We start from the raw sequence: 18,178 nt of genomic DNA on the forward strand, positions 1-18,178 counted from the left end.
GTTTAAAAAGCTCAATTTATTATAATGAAAAACAAAAGGATAAGTTTTTTTTAGACAAATTCAAACTTGACCTCGAACTCTTCAAGTATACTGCCAAGAAATTTAAAATTTAATCTAAATACCTGTATGAAATGTTATTTTAATTTTCTTTTTAATTTCATTTAATTACCAACAATTAGTTTAACAACATATATATAAATATACTCTATAACTATATATAAAACAGTTTCATAAAAAACACCTTTATCTTTAGAAACGAAGTTGAACTTGATGAAACTCAATTAAAAACCAAAAAATAATCAAGGTATTTATATAATAAAAGTAAGTGAATGATTGCATAGAAAACCTAATGATGACAATATAAGGTAATAACAATTACTGTTGAGAAATTTAACATAAATTTCTAAATATATAGTGATTAAATTTCAAACTATACTGATAAAGATGTTTAGATGTAAAATTACAAGTATTGCATCATTTAAATTTCAAAGCTAGTAGCACAGAGAGTGTCCGTCCACATGTATGTTTAACATAAAATTTAAAAAGTCATGTAGTTAAGCACTAAGTTATGATTAGAATAACAACATCAATATAGCAGTAATTTTGAAGTTTTTCATTAATCTCTACAACAGGCAACATAGTATAGAATAAGGTAGCACAGTTTAAAAATTATGAAATTTGACAGTTTAACTAAAGTTCATTATATGGTTTAAAGTTTAAAAACAAAGGAATCAGAAATTTAGTTTTTTGATGTGAGGATAAAATCATAGTTTTAATTAATATACACTTAAAATAAAACATAAACATATATTTACTGCAAAGAACTAAAACTGTAATAAAAATATTTTGACAAAGACTGCTTGATTGTAATTTTTGTTTTAAATAGAAACATCATAAACTTAAATTTACAAAAAGTAAATTACTACAAGTAAGATCGCATAAAATAATAATTAATTACTTTTCAAGTCTCTTTTTTTTACAACTCAAATGATAACAAATTTCAGATTGCAAAAGAAAAATTCAAGGAAGACATTAATAGCTATAACTGTTTAGAAATATAATAGCTAAGGAGTTATTAACTTTATTATGACAAAAAGACCTTTTTTGCCACTTTTATAGCTTGATGAATGTCCATATCCATTATTTGAAGCTCTTCCCTTTTATCAGGTATTTGTCCAAGTATACTGTAAGGATCAGTTTCCATCAGAACACCGTCATCAACCAAAGCATCTACTATCATGAAAACCTTTCCAAGGTTAGCCATTAAAGAGTGTTTTTCAACAAACTGCCTTAGAAGTATATTTATGGCTCTGTACAATGTTACAAGAACAGAGTTTAACAATAGCTCATTTTCTTCCGACCCGCCTACAATATAAAACATGACATCATTGTTACTTTTGTAAACTACAGTATGTCCATCAATCAGAGCAATTTCTGAATCACATTTGTAGGTTAAATTGAACAGTTTTTGTTCAAACAAATGTTGACTTGCTAAATTATCATACTCTTCTGTCCCATAGTACTTGGAAAGAATTCTTTTTCCGCTATTATCTAAAACAACTATTGCTTTGATGAGGTACATTGATATACCTTGAAGTGAACTCATTTTATACTTTTAAATAAAATTTCTTAAAAAAGCTGAAAAATATAAAAAATGTCACAATAACTTGTTTGTGTGCTAAACTTTTTTATTTAATCCACAATAAAAATATTAATTATTTCTAAAAGTAAAAAATACAAGTACTAAACTACAAATAAATTATACCTTATTGAAGCCTGAAACATTAAACTCAAAATCCTATGTGAGATAATCACAGATTTAAATTAATTTCATTATAATACTGAGGTGTTCAAAATAAGATTTGTAAGGTTATAAGACTAATCGACTGAAAATTGATCTAGGTTAAATATAATAAATTTGCAAAAAAAAGTTAATACTATTTATAACAATAGATTTATATATTAACTAACAGATTCTCCTTGCAACTTTACAAAAAAAAATCAAATATTAAGAATCAAAATTGATATTTATTAGGTGTCAAAGGTGCAAACACTATAAAAATACTTAACTCATTAAAATTATACTTAAACAACCTTATAAATTTTTATAAAATTTACATATAAATTTTAAGTTATGATTTTTACAGCAAAAAAAAGAGAGCTACAACTAATTCTACTTTTAGAATAACTACTAAGTAGGTGAAAATCAGCTATGAATTTAAAACTGAGAAAAAAACATCAAAATATATTCAAATAAAATTTAATATAACCCAAGTTTTCCTTTGTAGCCTAGAAAAAATCAAAAAAGATAAAGAAAATAAGACTAATTCACTAAACGAAAAACCAAAAGCAAAATGTATGTAAACATTATAAAAAACTTAATTTAGCAAAATTAAACCCAATTTATTAAAATTAAGGGCATAGGGGGGTAAACTCCCTTTTTTGGTTTTTGATCTTTTTTTATATAGATTTTGCTAAGCTACAAAATGCTTTTTACAGATTTTAAAAATTCAAAATAATTTTTGAGATATAGCCCGTCAAAGTCAGAGGCAACAATAGTTTACTTATGGGAGGCGCAAACTAAAACGGCAAAAATAGACTGTTTCACAAAAAATCTATCTTCTCCTACCTTTTTTGAGATAACTACCTCAAATTTTTAGGAAAAGTTCCTTGATATATTTAGAAAATTCTGTCAGAAAGAATTTTTAAAAAATTATAAAATAAAAATTATATAAAAAAAATGAATAAAAAAAAAACAGTTTTTTTTAGTTTTTTTGATATAAAATTTTTGGTTTTTGTTTTTTAATTGTTTTAAATTCTGTTCAGACAGAAATTTTTAAATATTGCAAGGAACATTTCCTAAAAATTTGAGGTAGTTAACTCAAAAAACGTAGGAGGAGATAGATTTTTAGTGATTTCTAGTTATTTGGTGTTTTTGTTTGCGCCTCCCATAAGGAACCTATTGTTGCCTCCACTTTGACCGGCTATATCTCAAAAATTATTTTGAAGTTTTAAAATCTGTAAAAAGCATCTTGTAGCTTAGTAAAAACTATATAAAATAAGATAAAAAACCAAAAAAGGGTGTTTATCCCCCACCTATGCCCTTAAAGTATAATTAAATTGCACTTACTTTATCAATTTTTTCTTATATCACTTTTTCTTTCCATATTTAACAAAATATTTTATAGCAACCAACAAAAACATCAGCAAAAGTCTGTGGAGCAGAAGCCTGGACTCTTGTATGCCGTGAGACAAGCTCAAGTTTACAAAAGGGATAATCGAATTAGTATGATCAAACTTGAGTATAAAATGATTCTGTTTTCAAAAAAATTACCGATTGTAAAATTTAAAGCTTATTAAAATTATGAAAGTGCGCACTCTGATGTTCAAGGTGTTTGAATTTGGGAACGTAAGAGCTAAAACAATTGATCTATAATTAACTAAACTGTTTAATAAATGCGGAGAATATTATGTGTTTACTAGGTCATTTAAATATGCATAAATCTTCTAAAAAAGAATAATAAATCCCACAAAAAACTATAAATTGGAATTAAGTGTAAGGATTAATGATTTTCCTATTGATCAGAGTGATAGTATAAGATACTTAAGGAGTTTTGGATGATAAGCTGAGTTGCAGGAAATTTCAATTTGAGTTCAATCAAATTGAAAAGTTTGGTAGTTGTTATATTTTGTCAAAACTAAGATATTATTCTAAAACAAATATACTTAAAAAAATACTATAGTATGTTTAACCAGCACATCAAATATTGCATTTGCTTAGGGTGGTGCTGCCAACTGTTACCTAAAACCAATTGTTTGTATGAAAAAAAAAACATAAATGTTTGTTGTGTGCTTGCCCTAACCTCAACAAACCCTTTATATAAATAAACTGGTCTGATGAAATTATCTGTAAAGTTGCAAATTTGTAACCTGATACATAATATTTTTGCAGGGTTTGATGTGGACCTTAATTAAATTAATCATGCTAATTCTGTTCATTTACACAACACAAAGTTTTTAAAGAACTTTATTTTATAACTAATAATAGTACAAGATTTGGCATAAACTGCCTTAGGTAGTTGAATCTCAGGTTTTGGTCTAGTGTCTAAGAAGTTTTTAAATGCTTTAAAATAATTTAAATATAGTTCAAAAACTTTTTTTTCAAACCAATATAAGGAGCATACTTTAAGTGTTTCTGACGGTATGTTTATGTACAGGGTCGCCACTTGATTTATTTAAATTTTTTTCCAGGTTTTTCAAACTCTTACAGGTTTTTAAAAAAACACATTTTTTGATCTAATTTTAGTTTAAAGTTAAGTTTAAGTAGGGGTAGGGAGTACTTGGGTGATGTTTGTTAGACACATGAGGAGTCTTGATTTGGATGTGTTTTGGTCTAATTAAGAAGAATTTAAAAAAAAAATTAAAAAAATTCTAAAAAAAAAAAACTTCACCCCAAAAATCACATAATTTTTGATTTTTTGACTTAAATAGTAATAAAGTCACTCATACATGTCCTAGACTTATATATTATATCTTAAAAGCTAATAGTTATAGGCATACCTTTAATGACATTTCAACTGCTTTTGTTATATTATGACGTCATAATTACACAAAATATGCAAATTTTGTCTGTAAAATGTAATTTTTTCTATTATAAAAAGCAAATTCTTCTGCTGGTTTTACTTTTAGTTTCTATGATTTTGAATGACGAATTCTGAAGTCAATCAACCAGAAAGATATTACTAAGTCATTTCAATTGTTTGTTGATAAAGATATAAAAAACACTCTAAACCACTTTTAGATATTATGTTTATTGAGAGCACCTGAGTAAAAGTAAAAGAATTAGACATATATTTCCTAAACTATATGAAGATCTCAGCAATGGAATAATAAATACTTTGGATGCCTATGTTGTACATTATCCACATATTAAAGTGTTAAACCCAACTTCTGAGATATGTTGTAAAATTCTTAAGAAGATGTGTCTCCATGCCGCTCAAGTTTTTGATCGCCAAACAGGTAGAGAATATGGTTTTGAAAAGTTTTGTTTGTCAAATCCACCACGTGCTACTGAGCTCAACCTATTAAGTAATGAAGAACTGGTTGGACTCCCAACAAACAACTTGAAATCTGAAAGACACCTTGCTGGTTTTGGAAGGCGAGCAGCAGTGGCAAAGTTTAGGAACCAACGATTCACAGCAAAAGGGATAAGAAATGACTGTACATTACTTATATCTGGTTCTTTTCAAACTAAACATGAAAAAAATTTAATAAAGTTGTTCAATTTTTGAATGAGATGGAGCAAAGGTGGGTAGCAGATCAAAAAAATTTAAAGCTCAAACAGATAAAGGAAAAAATTGAAAAAGGGAAAAAAGGGATCGATATGTGCAGAAACGTCTCAAACTGTGTAAAAGTTGGGGTGAGCCTGTAGTGAGCGTGGAAGAGCTGCGATTCATTTTAAAATCTCATCCTGATCGAAATGAAGTTATTGTTCGTAATGAGTTAACTTGCATTAGAGAGTCTCACAAATCTGAAGTGTTATACAATCCAGAACTTTTTAAAGTTAATGGTAATACTCACGAAGAAAGACTTCTAAACTTATGTGCTCTTGTTGCAGAAGATGATTAGTGCTCTCTATGTTCTTTACCAACAAACACTGATGCATTATTAATTGTAAGGGGGTTCTTTCCCCAATATACAGAAAGAAAAAAATGAAGATATTATGGAAGGGGATTTTTATGTCACATTAATTAGTGAAGGGTCATCAGGCACATGGTATATTGCTATGTGTGAAGGTAAAAATGATGATTGGACTTATAAGATGGACCACCTCATGAGAGTTCAAGACAGAAGAAATTCGAAGTGGAAACACCCACCTAAACGTGATTTGCTAAACTTGCATTTAGATTCTATTCTTGATTGTAAAGTTGATGGGGAATGGGATGTTTCTAATGAAAGATCTATTACTTTTTCACTGAGAAACCATGTCCAAATAGATTTAATAGTAGAACAGATGTCTTTTACATAAAGTTAAAAAGTAGTTTTTATGTATTTTTATGAGTATTATGTACATATTTTGACAGTTATTTTATACTAGTATTTTTAAAAGTATCAGTCATTTTGCAGTAATCTTAAGTGTTAATACTAAATGATACAGTGCAATGTTCGTTTTATTATGCAATGTTCTTTAATTCTTTATTGTACTAGTCTCTATTTATTTTGCAATCATTAACTTAATGTTTAATGCCATACAACATTATGTTGCCTATAATAAATTATAACTTTTTTGTACTTCGTTATATTGTTGTAATGCAAATTGAATAACATTCTTAGGTTATTTTTAAATACTTATAGCTAAATGAATTATGACATCAAATATCCCATTAATATACATACAACATCACCTAAATTTTAAAGGTTATAATATATCTACAAAGTTTTATTTTAAAGTATTTTGTCTTAATTAGATTAGACAACCAGCTATCAAAACGCACCATTTTACAGATAAAATTTACATATTTTGTGTGATTATGACGTCATAATATTCCAAAAGCAGTTGAAATGTCATTAAGTGTATGCCTACAATTATTAGCTTTAATTTAAGATATAAAATATAAGTCTAGAACGTGTATGAGTGACTTTATTACTATTTAAGTTGAAAAATCAAAAAATTATGTGATTTTTGGGGTCCAGATCAGTTTTTTGGGGTGCAGTTTTTTTTTAAGAATTTTTTTAATTTTTTTTTTAAATTCTTCTTAATAATACCAAAACACATCCAAATCAAGACTCCTCATATGGATTTTACAACATGACCAAAAAAATGTGCTGTACTCCATACCCCTAGTTTAAGGGAAGAAACTGTGTTAAAAAGTATAAAAACATTGAAAAGATACTGTAAAGCTACTTAAAATATGTTTTTTAATTAAAAAAAAATTGATAATGACAATTTTATTTTTTTTTATGATAGAATTTTTGAGTCAAATCCACATTTCACTACTGAACATGTGAAAATTGTTAAAATTCCAGATTTTTTTAGTGATTTTTGTTCAAAATTCCAGGTTTATTTCAGGTAAACAGGCAACCCTGTATGTACTAATTTTGATATATTTTGTGTTCACCTGATTGTGTTAAGTCTTTTTTACTTTGTGATTGTTTGGAAAGAAAGATTGCTTATGATTGGTTGAATAAGTTGTATTTATTATTGTTACATTTTTATATATTTTATTTTTCTTTAAAAATTAATGGTTAAAATGTATAATTGCTATCACAAAACTGTACTAGATTTAAAGATAGTTCATGTTTTTGTTACTTGGTAAAGGTGAAATTAAAGGTTTGATATTTTTTCAAGCTTTATGTTAAGTTGTTACTGGCAATTTTTTTAGTAAAACTGTTTTTTTACTGAACATTAGTATAGAAGTAGATGCTTTTGGTAAGGAATTGGTTAAATTTAAATTACAACTGCTAATTTTGAGTATAATTTGGTGGCAGTGATTTTATTGATTGGACTGTTGATGTATTTTTTGTTGCAGCCTCAGCAGATACTTGCAAGGGGATTTGAGCTGCATGATTTTCCCACAACTTGTGGCTTTTAGTGTTGAGACTCTAACTTTGCAAGTATTTGCTGAATGATGCAATACAAAAAGTTTTTTTTTTCATTTAGTATTAATTTTTTTTTAGTTAGTTTATTATAAATGTTTAATGGGGCAGGTAGACTTGTGCATCATGCTACTAATTTAAAAAACAACAATTATTGTAGAACAAAGGTTGGCAGGTCAAAAAAGGAACGTTTTTATGTGCTTTAAAAAATATATTTAAAGATAGTTTTTTTGAACAATAAAAATAGGTGATATATTATTCTTTGAAGATAACAGTAAAACTTAATTTTAGTTTTTGAGAACATTAATATATTAAACTAGTTGAAAAAAAAATTAATGCGGCCCGCGGGCCTCGGTTTGCCAACCCCTGTTGTAGAACAAAGAGTAAAACTCATTTTTATATACTTAAAATAATGTTATAAAAGCTTAAATATTTTAAACTTGCTTTACTACTTTAGTGGAAACTATTTTACTACAGTAATTTTAAGTTTAAGTTTTAAAATCTATAAGAACTGTTTTAAAGTAACTAAAAAATTTTAAATTAGTTTTTATAATACTCATATATATAAATGGATATTTAGACATCACATGACCTTATGTCACAACAAAAAGATAATCCTATTCCTAAATTTTTCTTTTTTAACATTTTTATTGGAGAACGAATTGTAGGTATACTTTAAAACAAAAGTGTAATGTGTCTACCACTGGGTTTCAATCTTGCAACACTTAACTCATTATAAACCATGCTACATCAGGCCACCTTTTATTATTTGTTATAAATAGTAATTTTTTGACTTTATTTACAACGTAATTAAATTATTTTGTATCAAAACATATTTCGTATCTGACTTGCATCATTTTAAACCAACAACTGTTAAAAACAATATTTTTGATTAATCATACCTATGATATGTTTACTATTTTATAACCATTAGCTATTATTCTTATAGCATATAGGTTTAGCTAACACTCCCCCTGTTTCAAACGCAAATTAAAAAATTACTATTTTCAAATTCTACAATATTTATCACTAATTTGAGGACGTAAAGTTTTATATAACTGTATACATCATAGCGCACGGTGTAGCTTTATTTCTCTATCTGTTTACTGCATTATTTATATCATAATGTTAAACTACTTTTTTTTCAATTTATTATTACTGTTTTTATTTTATCTAGCTAGTTTTATTTTTAATTACGTTTTTGATATTTATTATATAAAATATTTTTCTCACGATTTGAAAAAAAAAAATTGTATTGACAACTTTTTTCAAAGAGTTAAACATATTTTTTAAGACATTTAAATTGATTAGTTGTTCAAATAAACTAAGTTTTACTTGAAAAATAAAACAAGTCAATAAAACGTACCAGGGCCATAATTAGATTGACACATGTAGCTGTAGCCTATACTACCTCTGAAAAAAAAGGATACGTAAAATTACATTAAAATCAAAAAAAAAGATATTCGATGTAAACGTTGCTTAACTTTTAATCAAAACAAAGTTTTACTTATTTTAGTAAATTACATATGCTTTTTTATTTCCTTTTTTTAATATTAAACACAAACCACACCAAAAGTCATAGAAACATGTAAAAATTAAATAAAAAACATATTAAATAAAATCAGCTTTGTGTTAACACTACTAAACTAACAGCTGAACCAAGTTTTAAACTAAAATTACTCTTTAGTGTCATAACATTTTTTTTTATTTTTGAAAGCCTGTTATTAGAAAAAAAATTTCGACTAGTTTGCATAACTTATTTAATAGAAAGTGCTAGTATCAGTGTGCAAATAAATATTATCAAATTTAAAGCTAGGTTTCGAAGTTTCAATTAAAATGTCTAGTTGTTTATTTTCATTATTTATATTCTTTTTTAGTTTTTTATTTTTATTGACTTTTATAGTTTTTTTAAAAACTGTATGTGTCACTTTTACTACTCTACCACGGCATCGATATACTGACGCTTTAAGATATTACAAACTTCATTTAGCTCTAAATATGTTTGCTATTTTTTAAATAAAAATACTTTTACAGTACAAAATAATTCTAGAACAAGTTTTTTTTTATAGCTTTAGCTTTTAAGACTTATCTTCAATATTAACTATTAAGTTATTATTTAGTATTTTGTTACCTTAAGTTTTTTTGCTCATTTTTATACTTATTTTTGTATTAAGAATATAATCAGTTATAATTTAAGATTTTAGTTTTTTTATTTATTTGTTTGTTGTCTTTAATTTATAATTTTTTTTACTTTAAAGTTTAAACTTACAATTAATATCTATTAACTACATATAAAATTATTCATGATAGTAATTATTTGTTTTGTAATAAACTTCATTAGTATAAAAGTTTTGAGACTATAAACAAACCAGTTATATTTCTAATCTTGAAGAAATTTAAAAGTTATAATATGCAGTAGTGGTCTTTCTTGAGTTTTAATATAATTTCAATTTTTTTCAAAGAGAATTTCATTTAAAAAAATCATATTAAAATAAATGTTAATGTTTAAACATTACCAAGCGTTCTTTTCGAACTTAGACTATTCCAAATGTTTATAAAAATTTTTTTTTTAATTAATTGTGTTATGTTTTACTATATGAACAAAGAATTTACCGTGAAGAATTTATACCACTAATAAGCTGCTATTGTAAGTAAGTGAAGATGAACTGTAGCTTAAGTTACTGTTTCTTAAAATCTTAAAAATTGTTGCACATTTAAAAAGTAAGCGAAAATTCTTGTGCACACCCTGTTATTAAGTACATACAGTTTAAAACGCTTGTAATGGTAACTAACTATAGTAAGTAAAAGTTCTAAAATCTACCAACAAAATTAGCAAAAGTAGATTGAAATAAAATTGTGTTCATAATTAATCAAATTTTCTAGTCTAGTAGATTTTTTTTTGCAAAAATAATTAATATTTAGTTTTTAAACCCTATCTGTTTCTATTTTACTTTAGTTGGCAACCTAATTTTAATTTATAATCTAAAGACATACTGTACGTTATTAATGTGGTTTTTTACTGAAATACATTAAATCAAACCTTCAAATTTAAAGAAAATGGTAGCTTAATTGATATATATATTTTGTTTATCAATTTAACTTCATATAGATAAGTAGATTTGATGAATTTCAGAAAATTCAACACTTTAAACTATTTTAATTCAATTCTTTGTTTACGCTCTCTTGCTTTAATTTAAAACATTAAATTCCTATGCTCTTACCTGCTAAGGTAACAAATGATAAGATGTAAATGGTTATTTTTTCATATAATAGTTAAAAGTTATCAGCTAAATACCTATTCAAATTATAATGTATTGCAATTTTTTTTCAGGTTTAAATGTTTACTTAACTATTCCAACTTACAAAAAAAAAATTAATTTACTGTGCAGAAAAAAATTAAATATTTCTAATATAAAAACGTTTTCAGTTTGTTGAAAGTTTTTGTCTTATCTTGAAGTCTTAATTAATTTTTAAAAACTTTGACCTTCTTTTAATTACTATATGCATAAAAAAAAAGTTTCTTAAGTTTGCTATTGTTTTCTCAAGAGTGGTATACCAAACTTAGTTTCTTTTTATACTTAACTAGATATGTTTTCCTTAGCGTGAAGTGAACATAATAAGTGTTGTTTCTTAAGTGCATTACTGTTTTGTTATATTTTAACAGCTTTCCCTTTCAAGATTGGAATACCAAGCATAGCCTCCATCGGTTATTGACTAGCAGTTGTCCATGTTCAAGTATACTTACTAAATTTAGTTTTTATTTGGCGATCTATTATCAGTTGTTCATCTCAGAGTAGACAGCTCAAGTATGTTACTGTTTAGTTATTGTTTAGAAATATTCTTTTAAAAGTATACATACATTAGTAGTTGCAATCAAATTTCAATTATTCTTGTTTTTATTTAGTGCAGACATTGTTCTTTAAATTTTGGTATAGTTTTAGCATTTCTGATAACAATTAAGTTTATTTTAATAACTTAAGTTTTATATAAAATATCTACATATGAAAGTTTTTATAACCTAATAAAATAGCTTGTAGTGTTTGTTTAATCAGTGATTTCTACAGTGTGCATTTGTGTATACTATTGCGCATAGAAATTATTTTACTATTGCCAGAAGATTTACTTCTAGTTAGGTAGAATAAAAGTGTTAAAATTTGGTATAAAACCCGTTTTTGAACATCTTTTAAAAAATCAAACCCTTGTTCAATGTAACCCAAAATTATTAATTAAAATTTTCATACTAAGTAGATAAGTTTTTATTAGAACAAAACTTATAAAAATTAAAATTGTAGTTGTCTAAAACATTTTTACTTTACAAATTAAAATTTAAAAGTAGACTTATTTTGAACTAATAAATTAGGTAGAATAGACCCATATTTTAAAATTGTTCGTTTGTAAATGTTTAGTAAATGTTAAATACAAATTACTAATATGAACTTGATTTACTAAGATTATTTAATAAAATTTCAAAAAGTAAGTTATAAATGTTTTTTGTAAGAATATTTCAGCTAAAAAGAAGTAAAATAGTTTAAAAATGTGTTTTACTGAATTGCGCAAAGTGTTTTTGTTACTTTATAAAATATATTAACCAGATTTTTTTTTTATAATTACGTACAATATGTATTTTACGAGCGTTAACTTAGCTCGATTAGAATTTTTTGCAATTTAAAAAAAAAGTCAAAACTTTAGATCAAATTATTTTCCTTACCTTTAAAGCTAACTAAGATATATTTTTATTTTAGAGAATGCTCCATTGGCTTAATAAAAATCCATTATATTTGGGTTTAAACTTTTGAGTAAGTCCCCTTAGAAAAAATGTATTTTTATTTGGAATTTTACTCTAACAGATGTTTTAGCCAAAAAATATAATATATATATATATAATTTTTATATTAATGTTCTTACTTTGCTGTCTTCTCAGGGGTTGTTGTTTTTTTTTTTTTCTGAATTTCAAATATTTTAATAGTATATACAAATATGCCCGATTGTAAATTTCAAAAACCTTCAATTTTCTAATGTTCACTGTAGCAGATTTTTTTAAAAAACTTATTGTAATACACTAAACTATGACTATTTTAAATTGTTCACGCTTCCTTTTTTATCTAAACTGTTTTTATGTTAGACATGACCCATGTACGTTTTACTAAAATTATTATTAATTGAACATGAAATCCCTCATAAAAGAAATATGTTCTCCCACTTGTTCAACATCGCGGGCAGGGTCGTGCTTTCATGGAGGTTAGTGTCCTGGGCACCGTTGAGATTTACGACCCTGCCCGCGACAATTGGTCGCCGGTGCCGGTGCGGAAAGGTACGGTCACGCCTCGGTGGGCAGCAAAACCAAACTGTACGTAATACGCGGGAGCACGGACCGGCGCGAAGTGTACGACGGTTTGAGCGGGAAGTTTGTGCGCATCAAATTGGTGTCGCCTGTTTACAAGTTCGACAGCTTTGCAACCGAGTGTGTGGTGGTATTAGGTAATTAGGATTTATAACAGGAGGTAGCTCGGCGCGGCTGTGTACATCTAGATTCGAAAGATTGGTCTGAAGAAAAAGAAATGGAAATGGAGACAAGAGCATATGAACTTTTATACTGTTAGAACTCATCTACGATACTTCTTACTATGCGATGGAGCTTGTAATTTTGTTTTGTAGAAATTAACTTAGTACTTTTTTTTTGATAGAACAAGACTAGTTATAGAACTCCTGCTATATTTTACAATAAACTAAATGTTAAAAAAACTAAGTTGGTTTTACTATTTTTTACTTAGATTTTTTTTTACTTAAAATGTTTTACAATGCATTATCTTTTAAAGATGCATACTAAAAAAATATAGATCCACTATGAACTAGTGTTATGAGAAAAAGAAAAAAAATAATTAGTAAATATAGTTAAAGAACAATATTTCAAGATAAGATTAAAATGTTTTAAAAAACCAGATATTTTTTTTTACATTCTGTTGACAGTTTAATACGACTAAATTTTTTGAGTAAATATCTTTCTTAAGTCACTCCAAAACACGGTCGTATGGTTTTGTGATATTTATATTTTTTATTAAAATACAAAGTTTACCGAATTCTTTATTATATAAAATTACCATTAAGTTGTAATGCTCATTACAATTTCTATATATTATAGTTTCTAGATTTATTTAAACAAATCGATATCCGAACGGGCAAATAGTTCAATTTTAAGGGTAGTCGGCAAATATACACGAAAGGGCACTTTTGCATGAAGGGACATTTTTGTACGAATTAACTTTTTCACAGATTGAAAAAGAAATTTAATTTTTTTTATCTATATTAATATTCAGTTTATTCTATTTTTACTATTACTGTTACCTCTAACTTTTACCCTCGGTCTGTTACTTTTTCTCCTTTTTTTTAATTTTTTTTTTTTTTTAATTTCTTGCTTCTTTTTTTAATAGTTTTTATTAGCTAATTTTTATATACTATCCCCTTACCCTTTGTCGGTCAACTTTGCTCCTTCTTTTTTTAAATTTTATTTATTTTTTTATATTTTCTTGCAATTTTTTATTAATAAATTTTATTAGTTTTTTTCTATTTTACTATCACTGTTACCCCTTAACCTCGGTCGGTCAATTTTTTTTTTTTTTTTTTTTTATTAATTTAGTTTAATTTTCTTGTATTTCTTATTAATACTTTTTTCTAGCTATTTTTATTTTACTATCACTGTTACCCCTAAACCTTGCCCTCGGTTTGTAACTTTCTTATCTTTTACCGTTTTTGTTTTTGTTTTTTATTAACTTATCTTATACTTTTTCATATTACTGTTTTTTTCTTTTTATTTTATTTTTTCACTCTCGTGCAAAAAACTCCCTTCTTGCAAAAACGACCCTCCGTGCTAAAGTGTCTTCGTGCAAAAATGTACCTTAGAGCGAAAGTATTTTTGCACAAAAGTCTACCTTCGTGCATGTTTGACCCTTTGTGGAAAAATATCTTGGTTCATATTTGACCCCTTCCTTATTTTTAAGGCTACATAAAGAAAATTTTGAAAACTAGATACTAGTAAACTTATCAATTCTGTCAAATATATAATGACAATCATGAAAGAAAATAGTACAAGATAAAGTATTATAGTTTCTTTTTTCTTGAAAAAAAAAATTAAGCAAAGCAATTAATTAAGTTATAAGGTGTAAACTTTAGACGTGTTTTTAATAACGGTTTTATCTTTTACAAGAGTTAAAAAGTTATAAAAGTCTTGAGTTGGTTTTTTGAATAAAATGATCTATGTGGGTTAATCTTTTTTTAACAAAACTTTTCTAACAACCAATAATTCATTTCTGTCCAAAGTAACAAACAAAACTAAAATATTTTTCATAGTATACATTTCAGAAGAGAGTTAAAGTAACTTTTTGTAGCATATTAAAATAAATAAATTTTAAACTTGCCGACTTATGACATAAAGCATAGTCTAATTAAATTAAAATTTCTCAGTTTCAGCATATATTAAAATAAAAAGGTAGATTATCATGCTAAAATACTACTTCTATGTTTAGAAACAGGTTTTTAGCAAATTTGCATTACTTTTGTAAGTTTTTTAAAAACTGGGGTAAAGTTTAACTCAAAGGATAACATTACAAGTTAATATAATTTTCAAAGCATAAGTGTATTAAGTTTATTTAAACAGCAGCCGTTGGCCGTAGTTTACCTAAACATGATTTATGCATGTAGTATATAAAAAGTAGACAGTTATATATAAAAACATATTCTTCTCAGTCTTTAAAAAAAGATTTGTCAGCGGTTTACAGCAAATTATCATTTTGAAAACCGCTAATTGTAATTCAGGATTTTTGAGGACTCATTTTAAGAGAAAAAATTTATAACACAGCTAGTTGGAAGTGAGAAAAAATGTTATTAGCTTAAACTTACTTTAGTAATAAAAATACTTTCCTATTCATTTTTAAATTTATAGTTATTTTTCTCAATATTAATGTATTCAAACTTGACTTGAAGTAACGAAAAAAGACAATCTTTTATTTGACTTTATGAAATAAAATAGAATATAAAAAAGTCTAAAATGATTGTAATTGTAATAAATATCCAAAAGAAAACTATAATTACACTTTAGTTTTCATACTTTTTTATATTGCTTTACCTCAAATGTAAAATCATCAAACTAGATAGTTTATCATTTAGCTTAAGTTTTTATAAACATGTTTATTAACTAAATTTACATTTTGTTAAAAATGTTATACAGAACATCTCTTTTAAGTTTATAAGATATATATACTAGGTTAATTTTTTCCTATACTTAAAATTAAGATAAAGTCACGCAACAAATGAACATTTTAAAAATAAGTCAGATTTTTTTTGCTTTGTTCAATAAACAGGTGATGTGCATAAAAAATCTAAAAACAAACTATAATATATTAGAAATGATAGCTTAAAAAGCTTGATAGCTCTTGCATAAGCTTTATGTCATTAGCTTTTGTGGAATAATATTCTTTAATTAGGTTTGATTTTGTGTCTACTACAATGTGCATTCTAAAACTACTTTTTTATGATATTTATGGTTGTTTGAACCACAATTTTGAACAAATAATGTGTTAACAATTAAAAAATATATTAATAAAAAATTTTTAGAAAACGTTCTGAACCAAAACGGTATTATTTTTATACACTTAGTATTTAATATATCTAAACTATTTCTAGAAGCTAGTTTGCACTACAACCTTTTTTAACTAATACCTATTGAAAGTATACTTTGGAAAGGTTCAAATGGTGTATATTTTTCTCCTGGTACTTTGAAAGTTTTGTTTACATAAAATATTTTGTGCAAACATTAGCGATTATATGTGTTTGGCATTTGTATTATGAAGCAATTTTTAAAGTTTCGTAGTGTTTGAGTTTTTATTTTAAAACTCTGTTAATCTACAAACTTATTCCAAGTATAAAGTTATTGTAAAAAAAAACTATTTGAGTTTACTTAATATTTTTTTTCGTTTAACGACGTTTAAACGTTTTGTATAAGTTGAAACAAATATACATGAGACTTAATATTTTCTTGTAATGTCAGCTGTCTATCACTTTTATAACTTTTATTAATTTTTTGTTACAATTTGGTTACTCGATACTTTAATAGAAATAGAGCTTAACTTTGAGAAAAAGTAAAAAAAGTGTTTCTAACTTGTTTTAAATATTTACTATAGCTCCAGCAATAAAAATGATTTTAAAACAGTAATGATATTTGTAACCATATATAGTTTTAAATATTTTAAATTTGCGCTTAGTTTTAAGTTTTGATTGGTATACACTAAATCTAATTTACAAGTTTGTGTTTTAACTAAGGTATACAGAATTTAGGTGTTTTTAATAACAATAGCTTTTATCGCATTAAATAAAACATAATAAAAACCATTTTTTAAATTAAGTGTAAAACATTTGTACTACTGTAAATATAACTAAAGGACGCATAGTAAAACAATAAAAAAAAATAGATAGTTAACAATTTAGCTTGAACAGTAAATATTTTCTAATAAACGAAATGTTTTAACTCAGCTTACCAACAACATATGATTGTTTTAGCAGTCAGATATTTTTAAATTCTGATATTTTTAAATCAAACTTTGCTTACAACTTTAAGAAGAAAATTAAAATTAAATTAAATAGTATCAAAAATGAAAATGTTTTTGTATTTTAAGATCTCAGAACGAGTTTTTTAGTTCATTAAATTTAAAAAACTAATAATTTTTTTGACTATTTAGCCTATTTATAAAGTTTTATATTTATAAAAATACAATGCCAAAGTACAAATTGACATATTTCGACTTGGAAGCTAGAGGAGAGCTGATAAGGCTCATATTTGCAGCAGCTAAAGTTGAATACGAAGATCACCGAATTTCGTATCATAATGAATGGAAAAAAGTTAAACATGGTAGGTTTAAAGAACATATAAGTGTAGAGCTTTAAAGCTAACTTTTTTTAAGTTCATTAAGATCTATATCAGTGATATATATTTGTAGCTTATAATTTTTTATTCGGTCAAATTAAAGTTTTGTTAATATATATTTTTGAACTTTAATAAGTATCATCATATGTACATACTGAATTACGGCACAGATTATCCTTTTATGGAACTGCCAGTCTTATATGTTGATGACAATCCTCCACTTGCACAATCAGGTGCTATAGAGAAGTATATCGCTTCAAGGCACAGCTTAAACGGGGAAAATGAACTAGAGGCAGCTTACATAGAAATGGTAACAAGTCAATTAAAGGATGTAACATTTTCTGCTCCTGGTTTTTACGAAACAAATCCTGAATTGAAGGTGGTGCTACTTTGTTTGACATCAATTAGAACACTTCAAAAGCAGTAAATAATTTACAGTAACCTCTCGGATCTTTACGCACTCGTGACGTTACGCACTCTCGTTTAGTTACGCATTTCAGAATTCTATAAAATTCAAAAAATAAAAATTTTTTAATATTGAATAAATTAGGTTTAAGGTGTGTTTTTAAATTAAAATATGTTTTTGAATGCGAACACACCTCTCTATATCTTTAGACTTTGTAAATTTATGTTCCTTGACTAATTGATAAACATTTAGTTATACCTCAG

At 25.8% G+C, this 18,178-nt stretch overlaps 1 protein-coding gene and 1 pseudogene across 1 annotated transcript; one reads left to right on the plus strand and one right to left on the minus strand.

Annotated features, from left to right (window-relative positions):
- Positions 1-1,084: 1,084 nt before the first annotated feature.
- LOC145842985 (coatomer subunit zeta-1 pseudogene) lies at positions 1,085-1,606 on the minus strand (annotated as a pseudogene).
- Positions 1,607-17,358: 15,752 nt separating this feature from the next.
- On the plus strand, positions 17,359-17,936 carry LOC145842987 (glutathione S-transferase 4-like). The gene is made up of 2 exons (XM_082950456.1): positions 17,359-17,494; positions 17,680-17,936. Exons 1-2 carry the CDS (start codon positions 17,359-17,361, stop codon positions 17,934-17,936), a joined length of 393 nt encoding a protein of 130 aa, XP_082806582.1.
- Positions 17,937-18,178: the final 242 nt, after the last annotated feature.

This window comes from Thalia democratica, chromosome 8 (assembly GCF_965202585.1).
Source record: "Thalia democratica chromosome 8, ktThaDemo2.hap1.1, whole genome shotgun sequence".
NCBI classification, from domain to species: Eukaryota; Metazoa; Chordata; class Thaliacea; order Salpida; family Salpidae; genus Thalia; species Thalia democratica.